Source organism: Ptychodera flava, chromosome 13, assembly GCF_041260155.1.
Source record: "Ptychodera flava strain L36383 chromosome 13, AS_Pfla_20210202, whole genome shotgun sequence".
Classification (NCBI taxonomy): Eukaryota; Metazoa; Hemichordata; class Enteropneusta; family Ptychoderidae; genus Ptychodera; species Ptychodera flava.
Genome location: NC_091940.1, coordinates 24,914,455 through 24,931,414, shown reverse-complemented (window position 1 = coordinate 24,931,414; position 16,960 = coordinate 24,914,455). Strand labels below are relative to the sequence as shown.

The 16,960-nt window shown below is 36.4% G+C and overlaps 1 protein-coding gene across 2 annotated transcripts in view; it reads left to right on the top strand.

Annotated features, from left to right (window-relative positions):
* Positions 1–9,859, top strand: part of LOC139147938 (uncharacterized) — an 83,339-nt gene extending 73,480 nt beyond the window's left edge. Inside the window, exons 7-10 of one of the 2 annotated variants that reach the window (XM_070719174.1) lie at positions 428–503; positions 1,992–2,137; positions 4,749–4,904; positions 7,564–9,859. In XM_070719174.1, the coding sequence (XP_070575275.1) occupies positions 428–503; positions 1,992–2,137; positions 4,749–4,904; positions 7,564–7,629 (444 nt within the window). In that variant the 3' untranslated portion in view covers positions 7,630–9,859. Of the gene's footprint in view, positions 1–427; positions 639–1,991; positions 2,138–4,748; positions 4,905–7,563 lie in introns of both variants that reach the window. The other variant, XM_070719173.1, reaches the window with a different exon arrangement.
* The last annotated feature ends 7,101 nt before the right edge of the window (positions 9,860–16,960 follow it).

Genomic DNA, 16,960 nt, shown 5'->3' with positions numbered 1-16,960 from the left:
GCAAATTAGCATAAAATATGTACATGCAAATATTTTAGAATTCATTTTTAACTCGCAAGTGGTAGCTCATATATGTATATATTCAAAATAGATCTTAGTATTTGGTGTAAAGGTGCAACCAGGGGTGGAGATATGAATTCGTTCAGATGAATGTGTCAGTGTCTACAATATGCAAATGGGGTGTAAAAAGAGAAAATCCTGCAAATTGCTAAAACTCTGTAATGACAGGCCAGATTTGGTAGAAACTTGGTACAGGTTCTGTATTGTGATTTTAGTTTAGATGTGTTCAAATTTTGGCGAAATTTTTATGGTTGCATTTTTCTTTAGGAATGTTGTTTTGAAAGTGTTTTTCTGACAACAGCGTCATACCTTGCCTATCTTGGCAACATAAAATGTTTAATGATTTTTTATTGAATTACTCAATAAGGTATCGGAGCTTCTTCAGGCATCAAGCCCAGGAAGAAACAGCAGTGTATCCAGACAGTTTGGACAGGGTGTTGATGGTATGTTGCCCATGCATGAACTAGCAATCTCTCCAACTCTCACACCTGAAAGGAGGAAGCAGCCATCTCCAAGAAAAATTACTCCAACAAAGAGTTGCCAACTGAGCTGTTGTAACGTTCCTCAGCCTACCACTGGTAGTGTGTCATTTTATTTTTCTTTAGCCCTTTTGGACACCGTGGGCCGGTTTCTAATGTGGACACAATGTCCATTTGTGTGTGATGTGTGTGTGTGTGTCCGTTCATCTGTTTGCTAACAGATTTTGTTCCAGTCTTTACTTAAAAACAGTTGAGCAGAAAGTAATGCAATTTGGTACATAGCATTATCATCAGAAGATCTAGATCTGGTTAGAGTTAAGAGATGTGATCTGGATAATTAAGGGTAATTTGCATAGTTAATGAATTTGGGCAAAATAGATCAGATCTGAAGAATTACTGAACCAAATTAGATGTAACTTCTCATATACACATAGTGTTCTTGGATCTGACGTGACAAAAGTTTTATTGACATGGCTTAAGAATCATAAGCTCATTTGCATATCTAACAAATTTTTGTATATTAGGCCATATATCAAAAATTCAGTGCACTATATGTTATAGGATCACGATCCTATTGTGGTCACAATCAGGTCTAGTTTAGATAAACATTTAATGAGTGTCACATACTAATGATAAGCCTATTGGCATATTTAATTTATGTATGTAATTAGGCAATATATCCATACTGAATGCTCTCATTTCAACCTGACCTCAAAAATTCATTGATGTTATTTAAGTCTAGTGATACTGAAAGTTTGCTGAGAATGACATTCTGATTATCAGCTCATTTGTATACTGAATGAATTTATGTATTAAGGCCATATGGTGATACTGAGTGCTCTGATTTTGACCAGACCTCTAACATTCATTGGTTTTACTTAATATTGTTTATGCTTATAGTTTGAGATGAGCAGAACATACTACAATTTGTTCACTTGCACTCATTTACAACATCATGCAATTGGGCCTAACATTAAAGCTGAATGCAGTGAATTTGAACAAGTATGACTTTTAAGAATGACTAATGTTTACATCTAACATTATGATCATTATAAGAAACACAAAGGTATACAACATCAACAAACTAATATGAACACCAGTATTTAGTAATTTTTGCTTCTACTCTGTGTTCTTAATGCATTCATGTTAGCACATGGTGTCCGCTTTCGTCTTACTTTGATTTTCTGTAGTGTGGGAGCCAAAGACCTATTTTTCCGTAATGTGTATATGTACGTAACCAATATACTCTACCTTTGTACATCTATATACATCGCATTTACACCATACTGTATAATGTATTAGGTACCTTTCCTATGACATTAGATATTGCAACGTGTTTGCACCATGGTTTTTCTGGGCGTTATAGCAGTTGTTAAGGCAAGATAGTTAGAGTTTTGTCGGTAACCTTTTTTCAGACAAATTAAACTCTGTATTATTTGTCTATTTTTTCAGGGATCAGAAAGTTACCCTTCACAGAGAGCGTAACAAGCTATATGCCAGCAAATCTGTCTACATCATCAATGAATGCTCTTTCTGTCCGGTTAGACCATGACTACTCATTTGTTATCCCTGAATCAGTAACACCACAACATTCACCAGTAAGTATACAGTGGATTTCACTTCGGTGACACAACTCAGTGTATGAGACGGACACATTGTATTTACAAGACAAACGATTAGCTTGGGTATCATGACACATTTTGAAGTCGCTAGCGTATTGATTAATTACAAAAAACAAGCATGGAGCAACCGCTCTGTCTAGCCTAAGAAATAAAAAGTTGATTAAATGTGTTCTAAAAAGTAATTGTTTTTACAATGTCAGCAGAGAGTTGAAGAGCTGAAGGGATTTCTCAGTTGAAAATAAATAAAAACACATTGTTTTGTTTTAGCTTTCAAGTGAAACTGTAAAAAAGAGCTACATTGTAGATAAAGTGTAATCAACTGTTTAGCTCGTCACGTGGTCCACGGGCACTCTGTTGTTCTGAATTGATAGTTTGAATAAACTACCAGCTTATATGTAAATATGAACTTTGATGATAACTTTGATGATAACTATGTAAGAAAGTTATAACAGAATGCCGTTCAGATTGAAATTCCGACTTAGCTACAATACCTGATCAAGGTCTGACGCCAGACGGTGTCTACGTGAACGTCACTAGCGACCACATCGACCGCATTCTTTTGATGCTAAACGCCCCGGCGGAATGACGCACGCATATACGTGTATGTACGCTCGCGCGATATGTGCTGTATCGTTTTACATGGTGATATATATACACAAGGGTATGCAAATCATTCCGGACGATGTATTTTTACTGATGATGTGAGTCGAATTCCGTCGCGAAAACGACGTATGAAATTTGAAATGGTATCGCAGCACACGTCACGTTATGAAAATGACAGACCTGTAGTAGATATACGAAATACGACCGAGAATAAATGTGTCGCTAATCCTGACTATGTGCGTTACAAATTGCCGTTGTGCGGTATCGTCTTTGGATGTTCAAACGTCGCAAAATCCGCTAATATATAGTAAATGCCGTTCTGTGGTTTCATCATGCGCAGAAGAAAGGACATATTTTTTAAATTTTTATTTCTCTTCGTAGTAAAAACCTTCAAATGTAATATTCCAAAGAAGCACATTTAAGTCTTTTTTTTCCAGTTTTCGTAAAAGCCTTTCAATAGAACCCGAAAGATTTTTTTCAACTGTGCATTTCTTATTTACTCTATTTTTGTCGTACTGAACGTGAACAAGCCTGGCAGGTCAAGGGTTACATTTTCACATTTTTTTCTTTGTTTTCATTCTATATTTTACTTTCTATCGTCAGTGAGTTACATTGCAAAAATAAAAAATTTGTTTACCTATTGTAGACGTTTTAGAGGGTAATAGTATCTGTCCCCCCTGTCCCCCCTTTTTTGTAACGCACATCGTCAGGTTCCATGTTCATATGAGCATACCATTGTATATATGTATACATTTCTGAGGCCGGGACATGGACAGCAGACGACAGTTCAGAGGCGCTCGCGTGCATGGCTGTCGTCGCGTGCACGTTCCATTCCAGCCACTGCGCTCATTTACACGGCAGTCATAGCAACGTACCATCGTCATTCCACGCCGCGCCGCACTTCGAATACGCGCTTGTAATACGCGCTGGTAAGAACTCTGTCATGCATGCTGCGGCGGGAGTGAGAGAAAGAATAATCAATCGGGTGAACCAGCAAACTGTGACTGTTTCTATTCCCTTTTGTATCAATGATACCTCATTTTTGTCGACGCTATTATTTTTTTAAATCATGATGTAAGTTCTCAAGCGGCAACAGAAACTAAAATACGAAATCATATTTAAACGCTTATACACCATTTAAGAACAACAGGATGCCCGTGCGTGGTCCAGACTTAGCAGCTGCGCCATGCTAGCTGGTTTAACTGTCATTAATCAATGAGTGATACCTAAGCTAATCATTTATATCGTATGTACAGTGCGTCTGTCTCACATACTGAGTTTTGGCACCAATGTGAAATCCACTGTAAACTATCATTTATCTTCTTATTATATGAAGGAGACACTTGAAAATTGTTCTCTATTCTCACTGGGAGAATTAGACATCTAGAAAATGTTGCATGTGATGCATAAATGTGATTTGTGATATCATATTTTCTATCACTGTCTGTACTTCATCTCTTTCTTGTTGTCTGCCACAGTATCTTTCAGTATTTCAGGGCAAAGTTTTACCCTTCCTTATGATAACATTTCTCTGGAAATCAGAGCCAATATAATAAGCTATGGATACTCAAAAGATATCTTTGATTTAACCCTTCCACCGCCATAGTTTGGCCAAACCCCATTGTTATCAATGGCAATTGTGGACCTGTTTACAGGGAATTGGGGTGATCAGGTTAAGTAATGATCATTTTGATTACATTTATACAGAGCTGGTGCAAATTCTGAAATTTTACAAAGATGAAAGGTTCAGTGGTCAAGTGTCATATAATTTTCTCAGAAACCAGAATAAGCATTTAACACTTTACAATTCATTTCCCAAATTCAAACATGAGGGATACACAAAAGCCTGATAGTTTCAGGGTTGCTGTAGCTAACTGAAATAAATTTATAATAAATGCATTTTTGTCTCCAAAATGAAAACCATGTTTTCATTACAAAGTGTTACTTGAACGTTTCAGCCAGTTTCTTTTTTATTCTGTTCCAGACATCTATTAACATTGTTGAAAGCCCAATGTCACATTACAGTCCTGAAGCTGCGTCAATAGGATTATCCAGAAGACTAGCTTCTATACCTTCTATGACGGAGCATTTGGAAGGAAGTCTCACCAGACCCTGCCTTGTCAAAGTAAACAAGCTATCAGTGAGTGTTTTTTTCTGATGCATCCTTGACATTACTATTGCATTTGTACAGCCATCAAATCCAAGAGAATGTCCTTAAAATTCAAAGACTGAAGAATCGGTCAAATCTACGTTATGGAGATAATATGCTTGTCTTACGCCAGGTCTCATAGCAAGTGAACCATGATTTTAAAGGTCTGGTGAAATGCCCATGTTGCAAAATCACAGAAATACAGTTGATGGTCTATAAAACAGTTACATTCATTTCTTTTTTCGTTTAGCGCACGTGATTATGAAATATGGCAAAAGAAAAATGCAATGTGGGCGTGTCCCCCGAGCCTCTCCAGTCGACTTTTTTCGGCTTTCCGAAGTTTGCCCGACGCCGTATCTCATAACGGGAAGTAAAGTATTTCACACCTCCGTAAGCTCCCCACGGGGGTAACTTCTAGGGTTTCCGCTTACATGATCAGGACAGTGTCCTCCTTCACTATGGGAAGACGTTGTTCTTTTGGTGGCTGTGACAGCGGCAAGAACATGAACGGCTCAACTGTAAACTTTTCAAGTTCCCGTCAAGTGTTGAGTGTTTGAACCATAATGTGCTTGTCTCTTCTGGTTCGTACGATCGGCCACCTGAGCCTGCCTCGCTACTCGCTACACAGAAGGTTGGGACCGCAATGCAAATCAACTGCATCAATACCAACACTGAACGTTGTGACTGCCACTTATAAAATGCACTAGTCTACAACACGGAACGTCGGGACCGCAATGCAAATCGACAGTAACTTAAAACGTAAATGGGACCGTGATTAAAATGCACTACAACTACAACACGGAAGGTTGGGACCGCGATGCAAATCAGCTGCATGAACAGCAACACTGAACGTCACGGTTGAGACTACCATTAAAACAAACAACAACACGGAACGTAGAGATCGCGATACAAATCATGGAGGTAGAGTCCTCCATGATACAAATCGACAGCAACACGGAACGCGTCGTTGGGACGGCGATTAAATTGAGAACAAACGTTGTTCTTTTGGTGGCTGTGACAGCGGCAAGAACATGAACGGCTCAACTGTAAACTTTTTCAAGTTCCCGTCAAGTGTTGAGTGTTTGAACCATAATGTGCTTGTCTCTTCTGGTTCGTACGATCGGCCACCTGAGCCTGCCTCGCTACTCGCTACACAGAAGGTTGGGACCGCAATGCAAATCAACTGCATGAACACCAACACTGAACGTTGTGACTGCCACTTATAAAATGCACTAGTCTACAACACGGAACGTCGGGACCGCAATGCAAATCGACAGTAACTTAAAACCGTGATTAAAATGCACTACAACTACAACACGGAAGGTTGGGACCGCGATGCAAATCAGCTGCATGAACAGCAACACTGAACGTCACGGTTGAGACTACCATTAAAACAAACAACAACACGGAACGTAGAGATCGCGATACAAATCATGGAGGTAGAGTCCTCCATGATACAAATCGACAGCAACACGGAACGCGTCGTTGGGACGGCGATTAAATTGAAGAACAATGGGGAATAGGCTACCGGACCACGACATGAAGGACCGCCATGCAAATCGACCGCAATATGGAATGTTTAAGACCGTGATTAAAATGCACAACACAGAACATCTAGACCGCAATGTAAATATCAACTGCAACACCGAACCTTGTTGCTCGATTAAAATGCGTATGTCTGCTATGTATAGCAATAGTTTCAATTCTCGCGAGCGAGCGTTCCTATGCCAGCTGTACACAAGACAAAATGATGTCAAATTTATCGCGAGGGCTCGATTGCGTGTGTCAAGTTTCAATTCTCGCGAGAGCCATTTATGCATGCTGTAAACTAGATTAAATGATGTCAAATCTCTCGCGAGACTTGGCTCGATTGCAAATACGTACTACAGAAAGAACGCAATAATACGGAAGTAGACACAGTTTTTGCGAATCGCCGAGAGAAGCGCAGATTAAACTAAAGACTAAAAAACCCAGGTTTTTTTCTTTATTTTACCATATTTTTTAAACAAAAATCAGTTTCGCCACTGTGGCGAATTAGGATCAGGAACGTGGCGAATGGGCAGCGCGAACACTGGAACTTAGTGGATACCGGGCAGAGATAAGGCGGCGTTGGACCGCTATTCGATGTAAATGAACACACCTGTGACGTCACAGATGGCCAACCATGATCCCTGCTATGGGCATGACCTGAGTGTCGCAGAATAACCCCGATAGAAACCGCACATAGAAATATTAAAAAAAATAACACTTGCGCGTACTTTTATGTTGCAATTCTGTTGCGAGTGTAATAGTATTGACCCCTTGGAAGATATTCAGTCACACGAACGGGACCATTTCACCAGAACTTTAAGATTCAAGTCAGTTTATGATTGCACCAAGTTGAAACTCAAAATGGGAATTAACAACTCCAAAAAACATTTCATCCAGCAGGGACTATGTCATAAAGGTTGACTTGTCATGAAAGTAAACTCTTGCTATGTGCCAATGAGATGACCTGATTCAGACAAGGCATACTGAAATCTGAAACATTGCATTGTGTTTTAATGAGCCTGCAACTGAAATGTGCTATATTTGTTATTACAAATGTGTATGCATTAGACATATGTGTTTGACAAGTGTCTTCAACAGATCTCTTTCTTTTGATCTTCAGACAGAAGATGTGGTAAGGTTGGCAACACCCGTGAAGGCAAGAAGAAATCTAGAACAAAGACTATAAATTATTGTGTGTGTTGCTAGTTTTAATAGACTTGCAAACTAATTTTAAACTGTTTCAAATTTATAATGGATGTATTTATGAGTTAGATTGTTAGTTACGTAGTTGTTGATGCCGTTGCCAATTGTTTGTCATTGAGGGATAGCAAAATGTAAGGTTTCAAACAAACTTCCATGCAAAGCTTAACTTGCTACATACACAGGGTAAAACTCTACATTTTATATACAGTATCTTACATTTGTAACCTATTTATGGAGAAACTTTTCCATTACTTGTCCGTTAACCAGTCTTTTTTACAGTATGGTATTTGTTTCTCAAGTTTGTTTGACACGTCAGAGTTGTGTTACTTGTCAGTAACATTTTCCAATAGCAGTCACTGTGTAATAAAAGTGGTTAATTAGCTTTGCAATAATGGGGGCATTGTGCAAAATCAATAAAGAACGTTGGTTCTTTCGGCAGAGTTGGCAGTGGAATGGCTCATCAATCGTTTTGTTTTAAAGATGAAACATTCAATACTTAATGTTATAAATCGTAGCAGAGGAGTTTAGGCACTTACAAAAGCATTTCTCTGTGTATAGTCCACCTTGAATATTATGACTCAGAACAATAACAAACCTGTGGACCATGGCTGCTCCAAATTCAGCAAAGGGCTGAAAAGTATTTGATCTCAAGGGTCAGGCCATGGAAGTCAGCAGCCCTCTTCTTGTCTTGATTCTGCTGTATCCAGGCATAATTGTAGGTTCAGATATTTTCTATTGGCTCAAAAAAAAAAGAGTGTGAAAATCAAAGTTACATGAAGAATGCCAGATTAAAATTGGAGTCTCATCGTGGACCATGCTTAAATTAGTACCCCCTCGTGCAGGATAAAACCAATGAAGAAAGTGATGGCAGAATTACTAGCATCTATCAGGTACACATCTTATGAGTTAAATGGGTAATGCAATTGGCGTCACAGATTGTTATGATGAATGATGAAGTTCAAAGCTTGTTGTATCACACATTGACATGAGTTTAGTGCATGGTTAGGTGGGAGTACGTATTACAACTGTTTTGACCTTGTCCTTGTAAGTTTGTGATTTCTGGAGTGCCACTTTTGACATTCAGTTCAAAGTCATGTTTACTTGCTCTTTATCTTTATTTTAGTTTAAAAGTTGCATAGTGTGACAGTTTAGGGCTAATATGCAGATTCTGAGAGGCTTTTATCGGAATAGCTTATCCAATCAGCTACTCAATAACCCTACTGAGATGCTTTATATTGCTAGACAGTTCCTTGCATCATGCAGATAACATTTGGATCTCTCTGCATGAGTTACATCCAATTCACTAAGTGAAATAAGGATAAAAAAAATTTATAGTCATCTGGTCGCAAATACTTGTCCTTTTTAGGTCAGTGTTGTGTCGTACATTCATTACTAATATGAAGAAAACTCACCAAAAAGATACAAACATTTTTGTCAGGGTGTTAAGGGATCAGCTTGTTTATCGGCTTCATCTGTGAAAAAATTGATTAACTGAAGACAAGTTTCAGAGGAGAACAAAGGGCTGACATCACGAAAATGAATGCCAACAAGAATTAATATGAGAACCCGGGACTGAGGACTACTGCTTTAACTTTCAATTATTCTTGTGATACTTGTGCACAATTTTTAATGAATAAGAACCTGTTAAAAATACGTTTGACATTGCATTGAGGAGTCGGAAAACTGCAGTATTGTGGTAGCAACCACTGAACAGAAAACTGTGATAATTCAGTTGATTCAGTGGTTTAGAGATGGTTTTGAGTGCCAAAGACAAACTTTCAGCAATTCACACCTCAAAATTGAAACTTAAAACTTTTGTTTATGCTTTGTTCAAGGAAGCTTTAAACCATTCTCTTCATAATCAAAATGAAAATCACGGGTCAGAGAAGATATACAAATATTCAAAAACTGTCGTGATTCCATGTTGTGATGTAATTGTGATTTCCACAAAAAACAAGATGCTGAAAAGATCATATTCTGCTCAGGCTTAAAAATGAGATCGCAAGCACAAACAGCAGACCAGGAAAGTATTACAGAAATTTGGGAGACCAAACCCCCCATCCACCCCACCCCTGCCACACGCTATCATACACATGCAAAGGAATTAGAGCGGAAGAAATATTATTTATTGAACGTGTGAAGGATCTAGTTCATTATATTTAATCGTTCTAGTTTTCTTTAATTTTATAAACTGTTATGTATCTTGGATCTTGAAACAAAAAAATTTAAAAATATTTATAAATAAGTGAAAAATATGCACGTTGTTTAGTATTATTTGAAATGTTTTAAATGATGCAAATGTTTTAGCTTTTGACGACTGCTTAAAACTTGTCTTTATGTCTACATTCCACTTTCCAACACTGAAGTGGTGATATTTCATATGTGAATTTGAATGAAGCTGTAAATACAAGACCTTAAAAGTGTTATTGTTCTAATTTTATTTGTTTTCCATACAGCCATGTGTAAAGATTTGTTTAGCAAAATTCCATTTAATATGCATCTACTGTTTGTTACATCACTAAAAGAACTTGTTTCGAATTTTGTAGAGGTGCTGAATCAGTATTGACGCAGTTGTGAGTGCTTTGTACTGAATTGCATTGTGTTTGTTTGTGAAAGGAGGCAGAGAAAGAAGCCATTTTTTCCCGTTAAAAGAGTGACTTAAGGTAGAATGTGCCTCAGGGACAGATATTAAGACTCTCAAACTTTTCCAATTCTTTTCTGATCTACAATTTGTGGGGGATTATTTTAAAGCCCTGGAGGGAAGAAACTTTCAGAGTCTTAGTTTTTTGAAAATCGAAAATTTTATTTTTCTCCAAATAGTTAACAGAGAGATGGCGGCCATTTTGAATTTCAAATATTAGTAATTGTAATAATCTTTGGTAATTTGTTTCTCTAGTACTAATATTTTAACAATGACCCCTGATTGTTATTCTTAATTTTGAAAGAGAATGGTTGAAAGATTCCTTGAGGAAAATTTGAGCAAAAGTTTTAAGTCTTTCACTTTTGAGGCGCATACTACCTTAGTGGGACATACAGGGAGATATTTCATGACGTCATTGGTCTAATTCAAGAAGCTACCCACAATGCATTTCATATGGCTATATGAAGCCTGCCATCATGTTTTCTTCAGGTCAGCCCACAATGCATTTTGCCTGTGTTGGACTATGCCGGCATGGTGCTTTGTATAGGCAACAAGAAGAAAAAGCGGAAAAAAGCCTTGAACTTCCTGTATTTTGTCACAAATTTCCAATTCCTTATAAACCTTCCTTCCCAATATTTACATATATAACTTGTAAACAGTGGCAGCGTATGTACTGTGCAAATCCTATTTTACTTCATGCTGTGATTCCTACTGTCAATACCGGTAGTTTGTGTCACACTTGGGTGAATATCCCAATAAAATTATTATAACTTGAAATTAAGTAAACAATAACTTTTCTTATAAATAGTTTATTTACAGTAAATACATTTTATATTTAACCACTAGAATTACTTTATTATTTAATGATTTATGCTGATTTAAGCTTGTCTAACTATATACTTCCCTATTTGTGATACATTTCACTTAATTAATCTAATAGGACTTACTGATAATGAATTATTGCTTAGTCAATGATATTTTAATTAGTTTTCCTGCCATGTTAATGTTTTGAGATGGCAGGATGAATGAGAAATCTAATTTTGTGTTCAAATGATTTTGCCGAATAGAGTTTTGTGTGCGTGTTTTATTTTCTTTTGGCTTGTTTTGTCCTTGCAATACAATGATTAATCACCTGAGGTGTCAGACTCGCAGCTTTTTTAATCAATTTTATTTTCAGTGACACTTCTAAGCAATTTTTTCTCAGTGACCTTTCTGGTGTCAAATGTCATGGCATTATGTTTATTTCATATTCAACTAAATGCAATACATACCTGGAAGATGATTCTGGAGTTTCCATGTTCAATTTGGATCTTCGCCGTAGGCTCTTGATTTTAGATTCTTTAAAGGGAACAGCATGTATGTAATGTATGTATACAACCCTACATGTGTACAGTGGCATGGTAGTATACTGCCATACAATGCCAAAAATAGCATCAAAACTGTCAAATCTCATTGCACTCAAAGACACAGAAATGCCATGTATGCAAATGCTTAGACCATTCGCTGTACTTTCCTTCACACAGTTTCTGTACAGGATAATGCATTCCATCACATGTGCCTGCAGCTGTCAAAATTACATCAACTCAGGGGAAATCATGTTGATAAGAAATGTGGGTGTCAGAAACGAGCCATACGTACACCTTCATGACATTTTAACACCATAATTGTAAATCTTTCTCCGAATCTTCTTTTTCTACATTTTGTGTTCCTGCCTACCATTGTTGAGATCATAATCTGCTGCTCCTCCTGATTACTGATGTGTATAACTAGGTACCATACTTTTTGATGATCAAGTGAAAGAAATTTGTTCAAAGAGGAGTAGAATTTTGAATTGGTCATGAGTTTGTCACTAAAACAACGGTGCATGAAACTTCATCAGTTTATAAAGATAAAAGTAATAAATGAATGGTGATTCTTCAGCTGTTTTATGCAATTGTGTCAACCAATTTTCAAGTGCACAGGACCAAAAGTATGATGGAAAATTACAAGACTGCCCAAAACAATGGTTGAGAAAGTGTTAAAATATGCAGCTTCATCCAAAATTTTCACGTGCAAGTGCAGTTTTGAAATCATGTACATAGAATGCCCAAATGTTGTAGAGAATTTCACTATGGTAAACAAAACTGAATGAATTGTCACAGTTTGTATCTTAGATGTGTTGGTACTTTGAGTAATGTCAAATTTTGTGTTTATGACATTTGCTGTTTGTTTCCACGAGAGAAGAAGATGAAGATATAACAGTTTAACGACTCCATTGGGAACTTCTGAAAATTTTTTTGTGCAAACTTATTGCTGTGAGATTGAGTGCATCTGATAGACAGTATATTTTGCAGTGCACACGGCATTATGTGTCAACGATCTGAAATAAGCAGTTTTCTCCAAAATTAGTTCTTGTATCTTTTTAAAGACACACATAATTGATGGTTATTTGTCTTCATTTGTGTATCAACAACAGTATACAACAACTTGGTAAACCATTGTATTTTTCTGGTAAAGTTCAGCGTTTCATGACTGTGCATAATCAAGAATTACGTCGCATGATAAGGAAACCCAAATTTATTTGTATGATCATGCAAGGTGTATGCACATGTGTCAAGAACATATCTGGTAAATATAAAACTTATTTTAATACCCAGCCTACAGACCTAAAAGTATCAGTTGTACATCGTGTATGATGGTTAGATGGTTTGTTTTTGTAACAAACAATTTTTGTGCAAGAAAGGCATGCTGACAGTGTTTAGAAAAGTGTTCATTAAAGATAAAAAAATGAAAAACTACATTGTATATGAATAATAAGCTATGACACCAATCATGGACATTGCATTTATAAATTTTTTTAGAATGGGCAAACACTTATTGTCATATGTATGTTTATGTGGTTTTGAAAAGTGTACTTTCCTTAAGTGGCAGAAATTGCAGACCTAATCAGTTTTCAAGTGTTAAAAATCTCATTGATCTTGAAGTAATGAATGTTAATTGATAACCAAAGTTTGTGTTTTGATGCAATTTCATTTTTCAAAAGAGATGTCCTACAGTTTAGCAACCTGAAACCTCCTTAGGTGTCAGATCATTATGATGCTGTTTCTCAGTCCGTGGAAATTTGTAATTATTTTAATCTCAACAATTTTATCACCACATCTAAAAGATTAGAGCAGAAGATCTGTTGAGTTCCTTCCCAGTGAGAAAAACAATATTTGTTGTTGATTGCCAAGATGCAGTTAACCCATGCTTGTGGTAATTGACTTGTATTTTTGTCAACGTATTGCTAACAATCACGGGTTAACAAATGCTATAATGGTAATATGGCTACTATCTACAGCCACCGTACCCTCTGGGTACCAAACCCCAAGTTAAGTTGCTCATCTTTTCAAAACCGTAGAGGGAAGACTGATGGTAACACTATTAAAAGCAATAGTTTTGAGAAAGTAGCTTTGTCATGGTTAGCTTTCTTTGTAAGATCATGAAAGAGAAAATGAGTATAGTCTTTGGCCATATCATGATGTCTATTAAAAATAGCACAAGAACGGCTCACTGATGATTACTTCTCTTGCAAGTTTCATTCCGCGGCAATGTTTTGACAAATGTAATCAGAGTATAAGGGGGGGAAATTTTTTCCCCGTTAGTGGCTGAAGTCATAATTTAGAATGTGTCAGCATTTTGTCTTTAACAACCAACAAAATGAACAGTGTGACAAAACACATTATCTGATCATGTACTGCTGATTTAGTGTCGGGAGCAGCCTGAAGTCCTTGACGCTGAGGCTTGTATCAGATCTCTTCAACCACCACAAGGGACATGCATTTCTTAGATGATCTGATCCAAATAAGGTCAAGCTACTTCACAGTTTTTCAGTGTTTAAGTGTTAAAAAGGGTTGTAACTTCTGATGCGTTTGAAACTATTCTTGTTTGTAATGTCAACTATACAGATTCTTGTTCTACTGCCCAAAGCATGTTGAGATACACACAGCATTCATCTTTGACTGTGTATAGACTGTGTAGACTGCATTGTTATTGTTGACAAGTGAACACTGGTGAAGACTAGAATTCAAATGTAAATGACATTTTACTCATATGCACAGTGTTGACAAGCTGAAAACTGAAAAACATGCTTTTGGAAGCAGAACAAGACCTTCAAAATTGACATACAAAACAAAAAATAGGAAAAAAATCACCAAAAATTACAGCTACTGACCCCTTCAATAAATCAGTGTGAATGAGATATAAAAAAATGTACAAAGAGATTGCTGTTGATATGTGTGCTTCAAAGTTTGTTATTGTCATGTTTTGCTTTTTATCTCGATGAACAGGTTTTTCATAGCATTACAGGTATTTAGACGTTATCATGAGCAATATGTTATGAGTTTATCTACAAAGAGAAATACAACATGAAATTTCTACAGGAATGCAAAATTATTGCACAGTGTATTATTATTGGTAAACAATAGCCAACAGTGTATGATTTGGTGAAGTTGATTTATTTTTCAGTAAAACTTAGCCTTTTCTTGTTAACAACTCATTTTCTGTCTGTGTTTTATGTATCAGTATTTGCACAACTGCCGATGTATATGCAACGTTCATTTCAGAATAAAAACTTTTTTTCATCATGAGTCTCAAGTTCTTGGCATTGTAATGTTATACCGTAAAAACCCTATCAATTCGACTGCTCTATTTATTTGACCACCCTAGTTTTTTTCCTCAACATATAATTTTATTTTACCCTTATCATTTCGACCACCAATGGAAATTGGGACTTTCTCAATCTCTAATAATTTGACCAACCAATCAATACACTGTATTAATCATTTCGTTTTTGATAAAATACACAGAACAATACAATGTACAGTACAGAAAATGTCTAAGTTGGGACTTCAGGAAAGTTGCCTTTGTATGTTTTAATCATCCAAGATGGTAAGCGTATCACTTATGAACTGTCAAAAAAGTTGAAATCCCTAATAATCCCTAATAATAAAAACTATTTTAGTTTCATCAATTTTCTAATAATTCAAAAATTTAAAATCGTAATTATTTTTAGCTCACATTTGGTGTACTGATGTGATGTTATCATATAAGCTGAAGTCGATGGCGTCTGTATGTATGTATGTATGTACGTACGCACAGTATGTCCGTCAACATCAAAAACACGCAAACTGCTGCACATTTCAGCTTAGTATTTGGTGTGTTGGTGCATCCTGGGCTATAGATGGGATTTTGTTCAAATGAAGTCTGCATTGCCAAAATTATGCAAATAAGCTTACAAAATGTGTAAATGGTCAAGAATCGATAACTCAAGAACCGCTGTTTTGATTGCTTTGAAAATTTGTGTGCAAGTACCTTAGGTGAACCTTATACAGTTTTACGAATATTGTGAAGATGTCCTTAATTTTGTATTTTTGCTGAATTTTTTTGGTGATTTTTCTCATTTTCAGTAAAAATTATTCTCCTCTAAAACCTCTAGCCCAATCGCTCTCAAATTTGGGTTGGACGTTTGCAAGGGTGTTACTCTTCTAATTTGTTGAAATTATGACAAAATTGGGAAAATTACTATTTTGGAGCAATTTTTTCTTTTTTGGTCAAAAAATCTTAAACAGTATTTTCTTTTTAAAGCCCGTTGGACAGACAGCTTTTATATTTGGTACACAGACGTACAGAGATGACAATAGATATGGTGAAATTGTCCTGAAAGATACAAATTTGTATTTTTAAGACAATATTATCATTTTTGGTCAAGAGAACTTGTTCTCAAAATTACTTGTTTGATAGCTTTGTAATTTGGTATAAAAGTCCTGAGGGATGTTATTAGATAAATTTTCTGCTCAAAGTGTTGCAATGGGAAACCCCCACGTTTGTATATTTTAGGTAATTTTCTCAGTTTGTGACCTTAAATGACCTACACCAACCCAGGATATGTTGTGAGACAATTTCGAAGGCTGTGAACATAATATTTAGCTCCTCAGTTTTATATACTGAGGAGCTATTAGAATTGAAAACCAGGATGGCGGCGTCAACTTTTACTTCCTGCTGTCAAGATTTGGCGTCAACTTCCTTCTGTCAAGATTTGGCCAATTAATTTCCATCTGTGTGTCCATGTGTCATGTGATAAACTGGTGGTGGCCAATTACAGTGTAATTTGATCAAGCTGCAGAACTTCATTAACCAAGGTGTTGTTTTAATAGATGTGTATCAGCAATTTTTACGACATTAACACAGCAGGGTTTGTGTGGTCTTGTTTACATCTTTAATCAGCTACATGCTCTCAGTTACACAACACACCAGGGCCACGTCCATAAATGTCAGACAGAGAAACATAAGCAAATCAACACACTTTGCAATGTCATGTATCTTTCATTTTTATTTGTGATGAACAAGTGAGCATGAAAGTTCAGGTAGCTTTGGGAATTGACCGGCTAGACCAGCATCATATAACTTACATGTTCAAAATACATTTGTAAATGCATTCGTGGAGTTGCTGATGGTGCACGGCAAGAACCTTTCAACATAACGATTCTAATAAAACGTAAAAAAAGACAGTTTGTTACAAGTCATCCTTTTCACTGAAACACTTGCAAACATGATTATGATGTGTTCTATTACTTGTAGCTCATTTCATTTATACCATTTAGACAAATTTTTCACTATTATTTCTAGTTTTAGCTTTAACCCTTAAAGCGCCGCA